General features: G+C 36.7%; 1 protein-coding gene across 2 annotated transcripts in view; it reads left to right on the top strand.

Moving 5' to 3' along the window:
- FAF1 (Fas associated factor 1) overlaps positions 1 to 15,489 on the top strand; it is a 170,009-nt gene extending 154,520 nt beyond the window's left edge. For both annotated transcript variants that reach the window (XM_030496205.1, XM_030496206.1), the window contains exon 19: positions 12,298 to 15,489. In XM_030496205.1, coding sequence (XP_030352065.1) covers positions 12,298 to 12,381 — 84 coding nt within the window. In that variant the 3' untranslated portion in view covers positions 12,382 to 15,489. The remainder of the gene's footprint in view (positions 1 to 12,297) is intronic.
- Positions 15,490 to 16,982: the final 1,493 nt, after the last annotated feature.

The following is a 16,982-nucleotide window of genomic DNA, read 5'->3' as shown; positions in this document are numbered from 1 at the left end:
TCTTCCACCTTGTCTCATATTGAGAATCCGAAGTTATCAGACTGAAAAGCAGCATTTAAGGAATCTCATTAATCACTAATTAACTTTGCTCCTTATGCATGTAATATCATTTCCAGTGGAAGCAAGGACTAGAAGTCATCTATGTTTCCAGGATTACCGGTCATTCAGTCTACTTGACAGAAGAAAAACAATCTTTCACAGTCTAAACAATGTTTTTGTGTAATTTAAATATTCTGCAAGTCATACTTCCTTAATTGTAACATATTTATGTCTTAGTACATATTTAATATTAAAAACCCTACATATATATTACTCTAACCTTTTATGTTTGTTTTGCACTTTTAGACTGTTTCTGTACTGATGACGTTCACATCATCATCATTATTAATTTTAGTCCTCTGTAACAAACTCAAAAATTGATCAGATGACTCATGTAAGAACAAATTAAGAAAGGTGTAGAAAAGAAAAAAGGCACTAAATTAGGTCAGGCTGGTATTTTCAGTACATTTGTGAAACTGTCAGAAAGAAAATGCTGAGGCAAAGAAAGGAGAATTTAACGGCAGGATACGAAGCCGTTGGTCTGTTGCGTGGGAAGCAGAGACCCTGTCATCTTTTTTCTATGATTCCAGCCTAATAATGCCATGTATGAGGAGTCACATAAATGATTCATGCCGATTGACTCAGTGGTCGTGTATGAATCTGGTTGCCATTGTGACCACCAGAGCTACAACAGATGAAAAATAATCCCCAGGGGTTTGCTAACCACTGAGAGCTATAAATGACATCTGCCGTGTTCACCAGTTTTGGAAAGTTGGAAGTGTGTAACTCCATAGTTGATGAATGCCTTAGAATATAGTAAAAGTATATATTCATTACCTTACGCTTCATGGTATATAGTCTCTTAAAAATACAGTGTAACTGGTCAAGACCCTTCTGCTGTATGATCTGTATCACAAACATCCATTGAAATCTGTGCAACAAGAACAGAACACTTGGGATGCTTGTGCTCCAGAAAACAGTGACATTTAAAATGCTGTTTATATTTAAACTATGCATAACATACTTTAAAAAAATATGTTTGAACATATCAGAATTCATTGCCTGACTTTTTGCTGCAATAAGATGAAAACATGTTTTCTCCACTTAGTACTTTTTTTGTTCTATCCTAATCTGTATTACAATAATACACACCCCTATAAGTGTTTCTGTCTTATCAAAATGAGTGGATTCTCTTTAACCAATTCAGCTTTTTCTTGTGATGTTAGAGCATTTTACCCACTTTTCAAAGCCATCAGTCCTTGATACAGTGTTGTTGAAGTATTTCTACATCTTTCGTAAATAAAAATTCATTAGTTCTTAGTTCTATGTTCCAGTTGCTTACACAGATATCCTTAGCTAACTTACAGTTGGTATCATAACCCTACTGTAAATACAAACTTCTACACATGAGTAAATACACAGATTAACCTTTTCCAGACACTACTTGTAGATTTTAAAGCAGCGGTGACATTCCAAAGCAGTTAAGCACATGCAGTGACTTGTTATTGGGTCTTTGTCACCAAGTGTGTTGTTCTTTCTACTAGTGCTGAAATTAGATATTAACCACGTCCTCTCTCAGTACCTTAAACAAGGCAGCAGCACTACATATCATACCAACAAATGTGTTTCACACAGGTGAACGTGGGTCAGCAGGTAACTTGCACCTCTAACTGAAAACATTTGGCAAACAAATCTTTTGAGTGAAAAGCTGTATTATAAGTTCTTTGCTTTATTCTTAAATGCACCTGCAAAAGCTTTAATGGAAGCAAATGTGTGAGCTGTTTAAATGTATGTGATGATTTGAGAATTATAGTTCCCTTTCTTCCAAGAATTGCCCTAATCTTCAAAATGCATTTAACTATAACAAAAAGAGCTCACCCTAAGCATATTAGTGTGCTCAGTCAACCTTCTCATTCAGTATTTCTTCTAAGTTCCATTCTCTTAAAAGCCTTCCAAAACACTAATTTCAGTAGTCCTGTCGATCTGCCACCTGCATGATCCACCTTCTCCCAGTACCCTGGAGACTTTCCAGATGAGCAGTTCCTTGCTTCCTTCTGTGGAGATCTGTAGAAGTCTTTCTAAAACTCTTTAACATCTGATGGAGTGGGCATTTCACCACACTTCAGGCAAGAAGATGAAGCGTATCAGGTCTAGCTGAAACCATAGGAGGAGTGTGCAGAACAAATTTACCCAAACTGGGCTTCAGCCGCCCTAGTAGAATTAATGATATGTTGGCTGGCAAGTGTTTTATGGTGTCTCTCAGAAAAGGAGGTCCTGGCATGCTTTCTTTTTCGAAAGACCTTATTTGAAAGACTGAATTTATTAATTTCTTCTGAAAAATCAAAATTGCAACCTATAATTTCTTCTGCTCCTTCCTCCTTAAGGTGGAGCATTAGTTATGTATTTGAGAGTATGCCTTTTACAGACACGGTATTAGAGACTTAAGCTCTTTATTTACTGTATCTGGGCGCCCTGGTAAGCCAAGACTTCTACAGTATTTCACATTTTATTTTTCTGAGCCACAGCTTAGGATCAGGTGGCAGTTAAGTCACTTAAGGTTATTTAAATGCATCTAAAATGTTGCTCAATAATTCAGAACCAGTTTGGTCTGTTTAGAGTATTAAGATTTTTTAAATCCTTTTAATTAACTAATTTCAACAGCAGTTTAAATAAACAGAAACAAAAAATCTGTCTCCCTGGAAAGGGCAGAAATGAAATTTAACTCAAATTGCATGTCAATTTAAATTAGGTATGATCAGGATTTCAGTAAATTTAGAGTCAGACAATTCTTAATATTATATGGAGTACAGAGTAAGATATTCCTCCAAACCCAAATGTGATTATTCCTGTGCTCTGAGTAATCCTCTTTGATGCCCACAGTGGTGAAAATAATGCCACAGGATAGTAAGTTAGCTATGGCACTCAGCTTGCATAGTGAGCAGAGTGCTTAGCACACATAGGTCTGAGCAGGTAACTATCCTCTGATGTTCTCAGACAGGTGATGTTAGAGCCTGATCCCTGTATTGCTATGCCAGGTAGTTTGGCAATTCTGTATATTGGTTCTAGAAGCTGTTCTTTGTAAGGGTTATTCTGCATTTCACTCAGTGCAAACTACTTCCTTCAAATAACCTGCTGTTAAACTCATTAGATGGTGTTTAAACTCTTTAAATAGTTCATGGAAGCATTATATGTTCAGAACCATCTCTGGCTTTTAACATTCTTTCCCCTTGCTATCATCTTCATACAAAGATGGAAGATCTTACTGTGAAAAAGGATCCATGCAGCGTCATGGTTATACCCAGTAGCACTTTTACTAACTTCACATAAATCAGCAAGTAGCTTGAATATCTGTCTTATGGTAAAGGAGGATTTCAGATGAATTAAGTATTTTTTTAATGTTCAAAACAATTTTCAAATGTTTTGTAAGTTTGGGGAAAATTTATCATGTGATCCATGTAATTTTTCCACTCATTTCAGTTACTGGTGTTTATATTTCATACTACATAAAATAGTTCTCATCTGCTTTCATTCACATAATTTAAAATTTTACAGGTTACAGCTCTGATGGTGGCATGTGTTTCTCAGCTCTGATCTAGTTTACAGAAGGCCACAGCCACCTTCAAAGATAGACGTCCCTCCTCTTGTCATTTACAACTGTCCTTAAGTCAATACTACCTGCCCTTGTCTTTCCTCTCCTTTCAGGATATGTTGTTATTTTATTTATTCAAGCAGTTAAGTTTAGTTTAGTTAAGACACCAAGAAGTGGCTTAAGCAAATTGGCCATACCAGAGTGGCATATTCCCATGCCTCTTTTAGAAGCGTGATTTCTAGTGTTCTTCCTGATAACTTGCAGCAGTAGAATGGTTGGACTGATGAACCTTGAGTGCAAGAGGAAGAGACTACATATCACTGCAGCCAGAACACTAAAGCATTTGCAACCCTTAGGATTGCTGTTAACAAGTTTGGTGCTCACAGAGTAGTATCACAGTCTTTCTGTCTGCATTGACTCCATGCCCTACTGAAGTCAATGGCAGTACTTTAGAGAATATTAGAGAATATTGAGTAGATTTTGCTTCTTGAATGTGATGTTTACTTTTGTGGAAATATAATTTCCATATAAGTAGTCAAAAATTTTTTAAGTATTACAGAAAGATTTTTCCTGTTTTCTTCCAAGACAGACAGACTTGATCTGTCTCTTGATCTGTCTTTTCAGAACTGGTGTCTTTGCATAAATAACTATGATATCCAAAGAGAAAGATTAAAGCCCTTCATGTATGAAGACATTGGAAGGAGATGGAAAGAATGTCTTCCTCATCACATAGATATAAGCTTATTCTAAGCAGAAATAAAATTATATTCTATAGGTCAATATAGTTTCTGATCTCTAACAACAAGTCTGAATATGGGGGATGTTTAACCAATTTCAGGAAATATATGTGCATTTCAGATGAGCTGTTTTACTTAAGACTCACTAAAGTAAGCAAGCATTCACAACACTCTATGCGGTATGTGAACTCTCAGTTGAGTCATCCTCATTAGTTAACCCACTGACTAACGTCAACCATATGATTAATATATTCCACCCAAGCACATCCCTCGGACCAAAAGTGTTCTTTTATTCAGCACTGCCCCATTTTACAAGACATTTATTTCAGGGGAGGCGCATTATTGTTCACAGGAAGATGCCTTAGTTAAGCCGCAGAGCTTTGCTGTTGCATATGGCATTATCCAGCATAAACTGGACCGAAGATATTTTATACCTTTTCTCCAGAATTCATGCTTAATATCAATTTTATGGGCTTTTTTTCCCCTCATAGGAGGAAAATGTAATGATAATATACCCGTAAAGAGCCTTTGTAATAGTATGATGCTAAGAATGCTGTGTCTGGTTACCAGAAAATTTAATGATCTCCTGCTGTTTTGGTAATTGCATAAGTAATACATCAGACTGAATCACCAAAGCGGTCTTAGGCGCGCTTTTTGTTCTATTTACCTATCTACCAATCACAATGTTATACTGTAGATATCATTGTGGTATCTGAACATCTTAATCCTTTGAACTTCTGATAAAAATCCTTTTGGATTGTTTTTCCATGCAGTTATAATTAAGTGCACATGAATCCAATCCTGGGTCATTCTCCTGTGAGTGACTGTGTTCACATCCATTCCCCTTTGGGATGTATGCAAAGCAAACTTCTTGCAGTTCACTTGGAGCACTAAACGTAGTTACGTTTTTTCAAACTTCCAGAAGATGTGGCTGTTTGCTTCCCTTCAGCTCTTCATCAATGTCCACAATGAAAGCTGTAGTATTTCTGTTGACATGATCTCTCTGTAGCTAGCACGTTTTAGAATAATTAAATACATGAATAATTGTTAGTTTGATATAAGCATGCTTGCAGCGGTGCCCACAAGTAACAGACTATTTTGTTCCTTGGCACATTAGAAATGTATGCGTAACATGCAAATGCTCTCATCTGTAAATGCCAGTACTTAAACCTTTTCTCTACTGAGCAAGAATATTGAAAGTAAATAATGTGAAGAAGCAGGTGATAGAGCTCTTCTGCCCACAGGTCCTTTATCAGGAAAAGTCCCATTCCAGTGTATTCTGTTGGCTTCTCTTTCTCCAAGAAACTACACAAAGAATTCCTAAATAGATCAAAGATTTCAAACCAGAAAGAAGGAAGGGATGAAAGCAGAAAATCTGAGGAGAGCTTTACAGCACCTTCCTCTTCCCTCAACATCTGAAGTCATCATAGAATCAGCATAGAATGGTTTGGGTAGGAAGGGACCTGAAAGATCATCTAGTGCCAACTCCTCTGCCATGGACTCCAAGTCCTCCAGCCTCAGAGCTGTTGTCACTGTGGAGACCAGCACTGTCTTGTTCACTACCTGAAGGTAACTCCTCTGATGGACACTAACTTTGACTTCTTGCTCTCAGGGTAGAAGGCAACTTGTGTAATACTTTAATACCATCAATAGCACATCAACAAAAGTCATGTTATTGAAAGAGACTTGTAATGAATTTAAATTCTTTTGTGTTTTCACTTCTGCCAAAATGAAAGTGTATTCATTATTTTGTCATTGAAAATGAGCGGTTTCAAAGGCTAGAGGAAGTTGCAGCCTTTTTTGTAGTGATTTTTTTCAGTGAGATGACTTCTTAGAAATAAATACAAAACAGATATTCAGTTATGTTAGTAACTAGATGAATTTTGGCTGTATTTTGGGGGAGTACTGATCACGAAACAAAATTTCTGATCTTGGGCTAAAAAGAACAGAACTACCGCAGAGCTAACCAGGTGGATCTGCTGTACACAGCAATTCTTAATGTCTTTTCTTGAAAGACAGAGAGACTATAGTTACGTATTTCTTTTACTATCCACTGTTAAGTGATAGGAATTGGGTAAAAATCTGGTATTTTTCTAAACATGATTAACATTGGGACTTTTATTTAGTTTTGATGCATGAATTATTAGTGTTTGTGGGGTTTGTTTAAGCTTTGTTTTAAGATAAGGGTTTTTTCCCAATTAAAAAATCAAATTTTCATGTGGAATTGTGAATTCAGAACTTCGAGCTTTCAAAAACCCAGGTAGTCTTTGTGCCAGTCTGCAAATAGAGCAACACTGGGTTTGGTCTTATCCTTCTATTTACACTTCTATTTACACTGCTTAATGTTTTAAAAAACAGAGGAGAACACAGTTGCTATCTTAATTTACTGTCTAAAAAGACAAGTAATGCAAATAAGGTTTATGAGCCTTCACTGATTAAAATCTATGTAGGAAATTCTTTTCTGGTATAAATGATGTTAAGGCATTGAAAATATACACTGTGAAGATTGGTGGCACCTCAGGTATCTTGGAGACCTGCATGACTTTTCTAAGAGTGAAAAGCATGCTTTAAATAGAGGATATAGCATCACATTTTTCTGTTTTATCAACGTCTGTTACTTTGCTTAGTAAATGTATTTTAAAAATTTACTGAATCTAAAATATTGTTTATATAAAATCTCTTCAGAGAAGATAGTGTGTGACATCTGGATTAAAGCTTTGTGCTTAGATCAAGCTTAGAAGTGTTTTACTATGACATATTTTTCCTTGTTTGTGACGGCTTTCTTCAATTCAGATGTAAATTATCTCCAAGTTTATTCAACTAAACCAGATCTAATTGCATATATTTCTATAAAGTAACCCCACTTTTGTTTGTTGCTCAAGTTGAGCGTATTATCTGTGTAACCCATAGATATTTCAATAGGTAGAAAGGATTCACTTTCACTTGTGTTTGTGTGTCATTCTGAAAATATAGTTTTTCAAACAGATCTAGTACTTTACCAGGTGTGCCTTTAAGTAATTTCTATTGCATTTATACTTTAGGAGGATTAGGAAAGAGAGTAAAAGAACTCTTTGTCCGTTAGATTCATTAAATGTATTCATGCGTGTGTAAGTGGTATAGAGGCTGTGCTACTCAGGAATCAGATCCTTGTCCTAGGGCGTAGAGAAAGGTGAAGGGTGTGATATTTACTGCTTGTGTAAGTGTCATAATAATTGTGTATTCGATTCTTTATTTTTAAATTACCTTCCTGGGCATTAAGCCATTTTTTTGGTATTTATCTTTTCCCTGCAGAGTTAGGGAGGGTAAGGAACCACACCTTTGAAATGGTAAAAGTACAGCTGCTCAGGATGTGAAAGCGTAATAGAGCAGATATGTCAGCAAAGGTGAAGGCATGAGTAATGCAAAAATTATTCTAGAAGGAAAAAGACCTTGCTATAAAAATTTATTAAAATGTTGTTTCGACTAGTATTAATTTTCATTACTGGATAATGAAAAAACCCAAGGGATTTATTCAGAATAAAGCGTAAGTAGCTACTCTGTTCTTACAGAGGAAATATTAATGTTACTATCTCTTGGTTTTGCACAGTCCTAAATCATTCAAACTTCAAAGTGCCACAGAAGTAGTTCAAACCAACTAGCTAGTGCTTAGTTAAAATAATTACCACAGAATTCATTTCAACAAATACCTATTAAAACAATAAATTTCCTGTGCAACAAACCATCACTGGTTATATAGTGAAGCTCTTTAAAATGTGAAGTCTAAGCTCCAGTGCACCAAAGCATAAGGTCTTGTAAAATTGTATCCATAGTTGGAAGAAAAGTATTGTTTTACCAACTTTAACCTAATTCAGTGAAACTGAAACATTTCGGAGCTCAATGGCAAGATGTAACACTGATACAAATAAGGTCCTGTTACCACCTCTGGTCGTGTTGCTAGAAAGAGTCTTCCATGAAGAGAGGGGAGTGTTAAAGGTTGCATAGAAAGTCATTTGCCTGAAGATGAAAGCTACGAGGGCACTCGCTGCTTTGGCTTTGGGACAGCCCTGAATGTACATGCCTGTTACTCTACAGATTCTGTGAGCTTGAGTATTAGTAATTTTGCTGTCACTTGAGTTACACTCTCTCAGCATCTGAACGTTGTGTCCTTCCTCTGCCACCCTCCTCACTATATAAACTTGGAACAGCTTAGAGTGTCTTTAAGGAGTTTTAGTTTACATTTCATTATAATATAAAGTACTTACCTTAGCAAAACCACACAGTATATTTCAAAAATACATTGACCTCATCAGCTGGTATCACCATGTGACATGTGGGTGGACTCTTAGAGTGCATGCATACAACTGGTAGAAAGACCATTATTGTAGGACCTGAAAATGTAGAGAAACACTGTGCTTTCAGCATTCATTTAGGCCTTTAACAAATGCTGAGCGCTTAACTTGGTGAATTTCGCAACCTTTGTCAAGAAAGTGTTGATTTCACCACATGGGTATCTATGTAATCTCATTAAGTTCAACAGGATCAAATCAGATTCAGTATATAAACACACGCTTAAGTGATTTCCTGCATAATTGCTACCAACGCAGAAGATATCTTTAAATAATAAGGGTGTAGGGGTTTGGGACAGCGTAACTTATGTCATGCATGGGGCTATTTTCAAAAAAGCACCATGCAATGACATCAGAGCGCTGAAGTGGACTTCAGAACTTAACCTAATGGTAATTGAAACAAGGTACACAGATACAAATATCAAGATATTTTATACTTTGAATTATTGAATAATCCACCAAAACTTAAGTGAATAAAAATCTTTAGAACACTATTCTGGACACACCTTTGTGGGCTACAGCTCTTCCAGGGTACTTTGATCTCTATTATATATCATTCTTTGGTTTCTAATTCTGTTTTAAAGGACTAAGTTACAAAGCATCTTAGGTCTTATATTTCATACATTTACAAGAGAAACCATTTCTTTTGGTAGGAGGTGTGTTCACTAATACGGCTTCTATTCTTCGTAGTAAACAACATATTTACAAACCACAAATAACAAAGTAGAAGGTGCAGAAGGGGTATGGTGTGATAATTAAGTACAATGGCGACCCATATGAACAGAAAATGCCAAGGAGCTAAAACAAAGCAACAACAGCTTTGTTTGTTGACAGATGTAGGAGCCATATTGTTAGTTAATTGGGTAATGGTGTAAACATTTGCAAACTCTCCTGTCCCTCAGTGAATTAAGCAGCACACTGAAATTATGGTGAAAAGCTGCACAGTCCTTTTGCTGCAGGTACTCCACAATGCTTTTAGCTAACCTTCTAAGTGTGGAGACACTGAGGAAGGGACATCATGTGTTGTTATTATTCAAGGTACTTGAGGTTTGCCAACAGTTTAGACTAGGATACGTAGCTTGAATTACGCTCCAGCGAATAATAGGTTTCCATATGGTTACAGTCTGGAAGATCATTTCATTGCCTAGACTGGCTTTTTAGATTCTTTTTTCCCAAATGTAGAAGACATTTGTTCTGGCTTTTGTAGCTTTTCTTTCAAGAAAAGAAGGTTGCAGGATTTGAAAATAGAGAGGTCTAATTAGATACTGGCTTGAACAGAAAAGAGGGAAAATCGGTTCTTGCAGGTGGACAATACCTCATATGCTGTGAATTGCAGAGACCCCTATTTACCTCACTGTTGGTGCCAAGGTGCAATAATGGACTGTAGCAGAATACCAAAACATTTAAAAATGCAGCAAGGTACTTAATTAGCATAGTTCTGTAATCACAAACTTAAGTGCACTACTTTGGCTGTTTTTTACATAACAGGTTTGCTTTCGAAGATAATAACCTTTCAATAATTGAAGCAGCATCTGTGCAGGAATGCATAATTGGACTGTGGATAATAGGAATCTAAAATCAAGTCTTGTTTTTAGAAATGATTTTTCTCTTCAGACATTTAGCAATAGCTCACCGTGGTACATGAAGTTTAAGAAAATATGTTCCTGCTTTGGGAATCAAAGTGATGCATCTGTGGGGTTTTTGTGCTAATTTCTTTCCTTTTCTTTTGCAGTCAGGTGAAATTATATTGATTTCAATGGACATAGGAAGTGATAAGTTTTTAGTATTTGGTTAAATAATGATTTTTCTGTAATGATCTAATAAAACAATAGAAATACAAATAAATTTGAGTTTGCCTGATTTAGCTGGAGGGGAGAAAGAGGAGCAATACTGGTTTTATTAATTGGTAACAGGATGAGTAAGTTATGCTTTTAAGGGAAAATACATGAGTGTTTCTCCTTAATTCGTACTATTTGGTGTGCTTGACTGTTTTAAAAGATAATTTTAGCAGTGGCATACTATGATCATAGATAAAACAAATTGAACTTCGGAAAAAAATGTTTATCAGTATGCATTTGCATTTATATCAATAGCATAAGAATAATAATCTATTATTCACAAGCAAACTTCTGACAACTAGTGTGCTCACACAGCAAAATAAAGTCAAACAGAATTACCAGGGAAAATAGTTTAAAAATGGAAGTCAAATATTTCAAATAATGGTAAGGTTAAGAGAAATAATGTTCATCTTTCTATATGAAGCTTTGCCTTCATATAGAAGGCCAGCATATAGAATGCTAGCATTAACATGTCAACCTGAATGTCTGAAGGACACCAGAATCCTTGTTGTCATTATTCTATCTATATAAAGAATAACGTTATGTATTTACAATTCAATTTTATTTTCATGCAATATATTTATCCTATAGGCAGCAGTCTAGCTTCTAAATTAAATCCTCAACACAAAAGTGTCTTGCTGACTAGAAACTGAGAATTGCTTATGTACCTTAAGTCAAAGTTGGTAATGGGATAGGCAGGATGTTGAGCAGCTTGCAGGGTTTGGTGCTAAGATCCAAATGCTGAAGAATTTTGGCAGTAATGATGCAGATAGTGCCTGTATCATTGTTTTCCAAATTGCATGGCATTTAACTCTCACTGGAATTCTCCTGTATGCCCACCTGCAGAAGTGATTGCCTAAATGCCTTTACAAATCCAGCAAGGAGTCCAGATTCCAGGGAACAATCATGTAATACAAATGTACACAGCTAAGTGTATACATAAACGATATATGGACACATAGTACTTATAAGGCATATATATATATGCACACACATGCATAATAACTACACATTTCAATAGTAGGGTTGAGATGCAGTTTCACCGTATGGTGAGCTGAATTAGCATCTCACTCCCCATGAAAGGAGGAGGGCCCTGCTTCCTCCTTCTACCTAGTGTTTTTGCTAGTTACCTTGCCCTGGATTTGGTGTTAACTGGGCTTGTGTGTTCACCAATTAAACTCACTAGCATAACAGAAAAATAACCAAACAAATAAAAGTGGACAGTTTTCTCCCAGCCTAGGTTCATTGAGGTGGCTGCTAAGCATCAGTGTGAGTGAAAGGTGCTTCACCATGTGACTTGGAGCAAGAAAGGGAGTAGAAAAATATAGGCAGAATAAGCTTCCCCTTTCAGTGGAGAGATCATGATGGATTGGCTATGCTGCTTGCACCATCAGTTTAATTGAAGTTTTAGGATACTTATCTGGGACTACAGTTTTATATCTTAATTCATGTGTTCCAGCAATCCTTACAAAAGATCTTGACTTTGATAAAACCAGATACATATTCAGTCATTGGTTTACAGTGGAAAACCAGACCTTCTTGGAATTCATGTCGTGGATTCTGTTTATTATTATTCTGTGTATTTAATAGTAATATATACATGAAATACAGTATATATTTCTTAATCTGCATCCTGGGAACGCATACCCACGACTTCAGGTGTCGCTGACAGAGAGACTCAACAATCTCCCTGAAGAAAATCTGCCCTGTGAAGAGAAACAATTCAAAGAAGTCCACTTAAACATATCTTCTTGTTCTTATCTTTACAGGTGACACAGCTGGATCCAAATAAATCATTACTGGAGGTAAAACTATACCCTCAAGAAACGCTTTTCCTAGAGGCAAAAGAATAGATCAAACAAGATTGTAGGACTGATCACCCTTTGACAAGCCAGAGGCACAGCATCGAAAGGAAGACTTCTATCAATGCCACCTTGTACTATCATCCAACTCAGTTCAATGTCACAACTTTGCCTCTTACAAGAATCCTGAAAAATTGAAAAATCATAGCTAAAGTTTCACATACATGAATATATGTTTCCAACCTCATTTAAATGAGCAGAGGATAAAATTCTGCTATGAACACTGAACATGACGACTCTGTTGCTCACGTATCATCCAGCTTTTGTTATAATTAATGCACTGTTAAAATGTGAGTGATTGTTAAGTAGAATTTTTACTCCTCAAATGCCCCTTTTTCACCAAGAAATCTTGGACATTTCTGCCTGTACTTTTGACACTAGAATGCTGTATATTTGATATCTCACTGAGCCAGTGCTCTCATATATATGCATTTTATTTCTGTGTTTGAATTTCTACTTTGTCAGCTAATTTAAAAAGGCAGAAAAAATTAATGGGACATTCTCAGCCATGGAAATTTAACAGTATTATAGTAGAAAGCATATAATTTTTGTTAGTACTTTCTGACTTCTTTGATAAGATGTAAGGTTTTGTTTGAAGAATATAGTTTGACATATATGCGAGATATTTATTTACTGGTTCTGCTTTGGGTCTCAGTTCTGATTCAGTTTAGGAAGTATTTTCCATTACATTGCAGTGTGTGAAACTGCTTATTGCATGATGTGAATATTTAAATAACATTAGAAATGGCCAGTACCAGAAACCTGGTATCTTGCCAACACTTCAGGAATCAGCTGATATTGAATATCAGCTGTTAAAAACCTTTCAAATACCAGATACAAAAGTTCTTTATTTCGCATTGTGAAAGAAAGGGGAGTTCCCATATTAGCAGTTTTCCTTCATTCTGGCACTTGTTTGTATCCTGTTACTCTCCTGTTTTAAAGCACCTTGTTTGTTTCATCAAACAATGAGCATCTTAAGAGGTGGTGTAAGAAGAAATCTGCCTTATTATTGCACACTTTGGACATTTTAACAATACATTACTGATCCCATCTCAAATTAAAGAAATCCTGCTTCTCTTGTCTGACATGTATGCACCAGCTACCTGCCATCTGATGGGGAAAAATCTGGTACTTGAAATTTCTCAACCATAGAATGAGCATACTGAGTCTAAGACCATAATGTGCGTACACCTGATGCCAAACCAGCATCAAAACTGGTTTGGTTAGTCTTTTCTGGTTTTTGTGTTTTGTTTTTTTTTCAGTCTCTGGGCTTACAGGATAGTGCACAGCGGCACTACAGAATCATCATCTGCTAATCAAACTTCTTTCTCTTTTTGGCACATTGTTTTCCACCTATGTTTGTATGTAATTCATAGCGTTTACCATAGCGAAATGAGTTCTGATTTGAAAATTTTATACTAAGCAAAACCCAGTTGCACACATCTCTTAGTCTGTCTTTTTTTTTGTTTTTTCTTTGGAAGGATGTTGATTATAAAATTAAATGTATGCCTATCATTAGGGTGTTAGTGAAGCTGATATATTGTTACCTTTACCAAAAATGCAAATTTCTGAGCAGGGAAAGCCTTATTCTACCTTTTGTAATTCTGTAATTAGTGAGTGCTACATCAGACACTTTTAGACATGAAGTATCTATGGCAAACAAAAGGTTTGGAAGTGTAAGCAAATTCCAATCATTTACAGTTCACAAATAAAAGAATTCATAGCCAATAGAAAGATAAATGTATGTGTAATGGAAAGCTGAATGCAGACACCTCATTGTGAACTTCTGTTTCCTTACAAAAAAAATCCACTATGTTTAGTAAATAAGAAATTAACATAGGTTGCAAATTGGGGTGATGCTGTTTCTACAAACCGTAACAGTAACACATACAGCAGGATTTTAAGGTGATGCATATCTCTTTTTTTTTTCATATTAGCTTTTCCTTCTAAGCTAGCTATCGAGGAAAGGAGTTGCTGAAATACTGCTACACAAAGCAAAGCGACCTTTCAGCTAACTTGTTTATATTAATCTGTCCTGTTTAACTTTTATTTGATCTCATCTGGCTGTTTTCTCTCACTTGACTTTATTTCTGTATTTTGACTTATATATTCTTTACTTTGATACTAGTTTTATAAAGTTATTAAATGTGGCTTGAATATTTGTTGAACTTGTTGAAGTCAGTGCTCCCAGGGTTCATTTGGCCTTTTTTTCCCTAACTCTTTTGTTATTTTTCTCCCTCATTTTGTTCGTATTGCAAAATACGCTGTCATTATCGAAATGTTCTAGTGATAAGTAACTGGAAGTGTTCAAAGTGGTGGCATTACTGTCCGCTGGTATAAAGATATCAAGATCAGTATACAGGGATCATTCTGCCACAACAAGTGTATCACTCTTTAAATAAAACATTTATGATTTTTGGTCCTTTAAATACTTTGGGCCTGATTTCAAGAAGCAACCGTCTAGAGTCACCTTTCCAAATTACACCTTCAGTGCAAACCAATCCCTGTGTAGAAACATTAATATTCTATGCCATCATTTTCTGCTCTCCTAAACCATGGTATTCACCTCATGTGTTTTACTGGCATGGTTAATCCTTTAGTCAGTCTACAGACTAATTTTGTGATTCAGTATTACCCTGACACTGTAACGCTGTTGCTACAGAGCGTATCCCTTATTCTACCTTTTTATCTTCAGGTCCTTCACATTAATGGATTATCATTAACATGATTAATGCATTAGTTTTAAGTCTTAAGGAATTACTGTTAATGAGTGGAATCCTGAACAATGTGTCAGCTTTCATTACTGGCCTTCAGAGCATGATGGTGAAGGTGGGCACGCTCTGGCTTTTGAAGAAACTTCTGCCTATTGACATTTGTGTTTGGAAACATTATTAGAGAATATGCAGAACACAAGTGTGTGCTCTGTATTCTCTGCATACGCACTCTGAAGTTCAGTGAGAGTGCTGAGGGTGTTTCTAAGGGAGCTGTGTTGGGGGGGGTGTTTATTCTTTTTAATGTAGCAGAAAAGGACTTTGGCTTTCATAAACTGTACCTACTCGGTGACATTAGAAACTTAAAATAAATTTTCAATTACAATAATATTTCTACTAAAAAGTTACATGATTTCACTCTTCTGTATGTGGGGGAAAACAAAACCGCCATTACCCAGATTCACAGGAGGACTGAAGCACCTCATTGTCCAAGCCTCATGTCCTGACACCCTAAACAAAGCACAGGAAGATTTAGGTGCCTTAAAATGGGGCCCATAACAAGCAGAAAATACATGAGTAGGTCTCCAAACAAAGCAAAGCAAAAACCTAAGTGTGAAGAGTCACCTTCCAGGCAGAACAAGAAGCTGCTTGGAGCAGTCAGAAAATGCTAAAGATGGAGGTATCTTGTGCACACCATTTCTCACTGGAGCCAAGGCTTCCTCCTGTCCGCTGCCCAGAGGTGCCTCCCTTCATGGAGGGTTCACAGCCCAGAAACCATGCATCAAGGTAAGCACCAAGTCCTTCCCTTCAACATTCGACAAAACAGAGGATACAGTTTTATTTCAGAAGAGTGATGGTGGCCTTCCTCTGAGACTCTCCTGCATTTTACTGTACGCTGAAGTTTTCCCATATTGTGATACAGGCCTGAGAAGAAACAAGCCCCTACGTCTGACATTTCAGCAGGCTGCTTCCAATGCGTGTGCTTTCTCTGCTGTCAAAGCTGCTTGGCTGCTCAAATAAGTTCTTTAAGCTCATTGAGAAGGCAGGTGCGAGCAGGAGCAGATGGGGTGCTTCACCTGTGGTGAGTTATCACGTAGCCCTGTCCCATGGTGGTTCATTGCAGTCACTGGTCTTCTCACACAAATGGCCTAGGAGGAGAGACTGGATGTTTATGCTGCACCCTAGTTAAGTTTTCCTAGTCTTACTTGTATAAAAGAGAAGGCAACAGCAGTAGCCTTAATTATATTATTTTCTGGACAAGTCATGAAACAAAGCAGAAATCACTGTATTTTGTACATAGCATGAGCTGTTGTTCGCTACCTGAAACCATTTCCTCACAGATGACAGAGATGGAGGAATACCAAATTTAGCACTAAACATGTCAAGATCCAGGCAGTTTTATACTCAATCTGGTATAGAGCTGCACTGCTGTCAGAAGACCCACCTCTGCCCACATCCTGCACGGGAACCAGACAAACTCATGTAGCTATAACTAACCATCTTTTTCCTGGAGTAGTTTTCAGGCTGATCCAGCTCACTGAGTGGCTGTGTGTACACCAGCACCGACAAAAAGCAGGAGAAGGTGGAGCATGTAAGGGGTGAGTAAGTGAAGCTGAGAGGAAGAGGAAGGCAGGGCTGCTCATCTGGGATTCTGTTGATCATGGTCCTCTAAATGTTTTCGAATGCCTTGTTATTTCCTTTATACTCTGTATTAATTTGGTTTTAATTTCAAGCAAATTAAATGAATGGGATAAAGGTTTTGCTGTCTGAAGTTTCGATAAGTTCTGTGAAAGTTCGTAGCTCAGAAATCAAGAAATAGGAAGCCAGATGGGGAGTATCTCAAAGTGTGCACAGTGAAGGCAAGGCTCATGCTGCATCTAA

The sequence above is a fragment of the Strigops habroptila genome, chromosome 8, assembly GCF_004027225.2.
Source record: "Strigops habroptila isolate Jane chromosome 8, bStrHab1.2.pri, whole genome shotgun sequence".
Classification (NCBI taxonomy): domain Eukaryota; kingdom Metazoa; phylum Chordata; class Aves; order Psittaciformes; family Psittacidae; genus Strigops; species Strigops habroptila.
The sequence above is the reverse complement of the archived record's forward strand: the minus strand, read 5'-3'. Positions and strand labels throughout refer to the sequence as shown.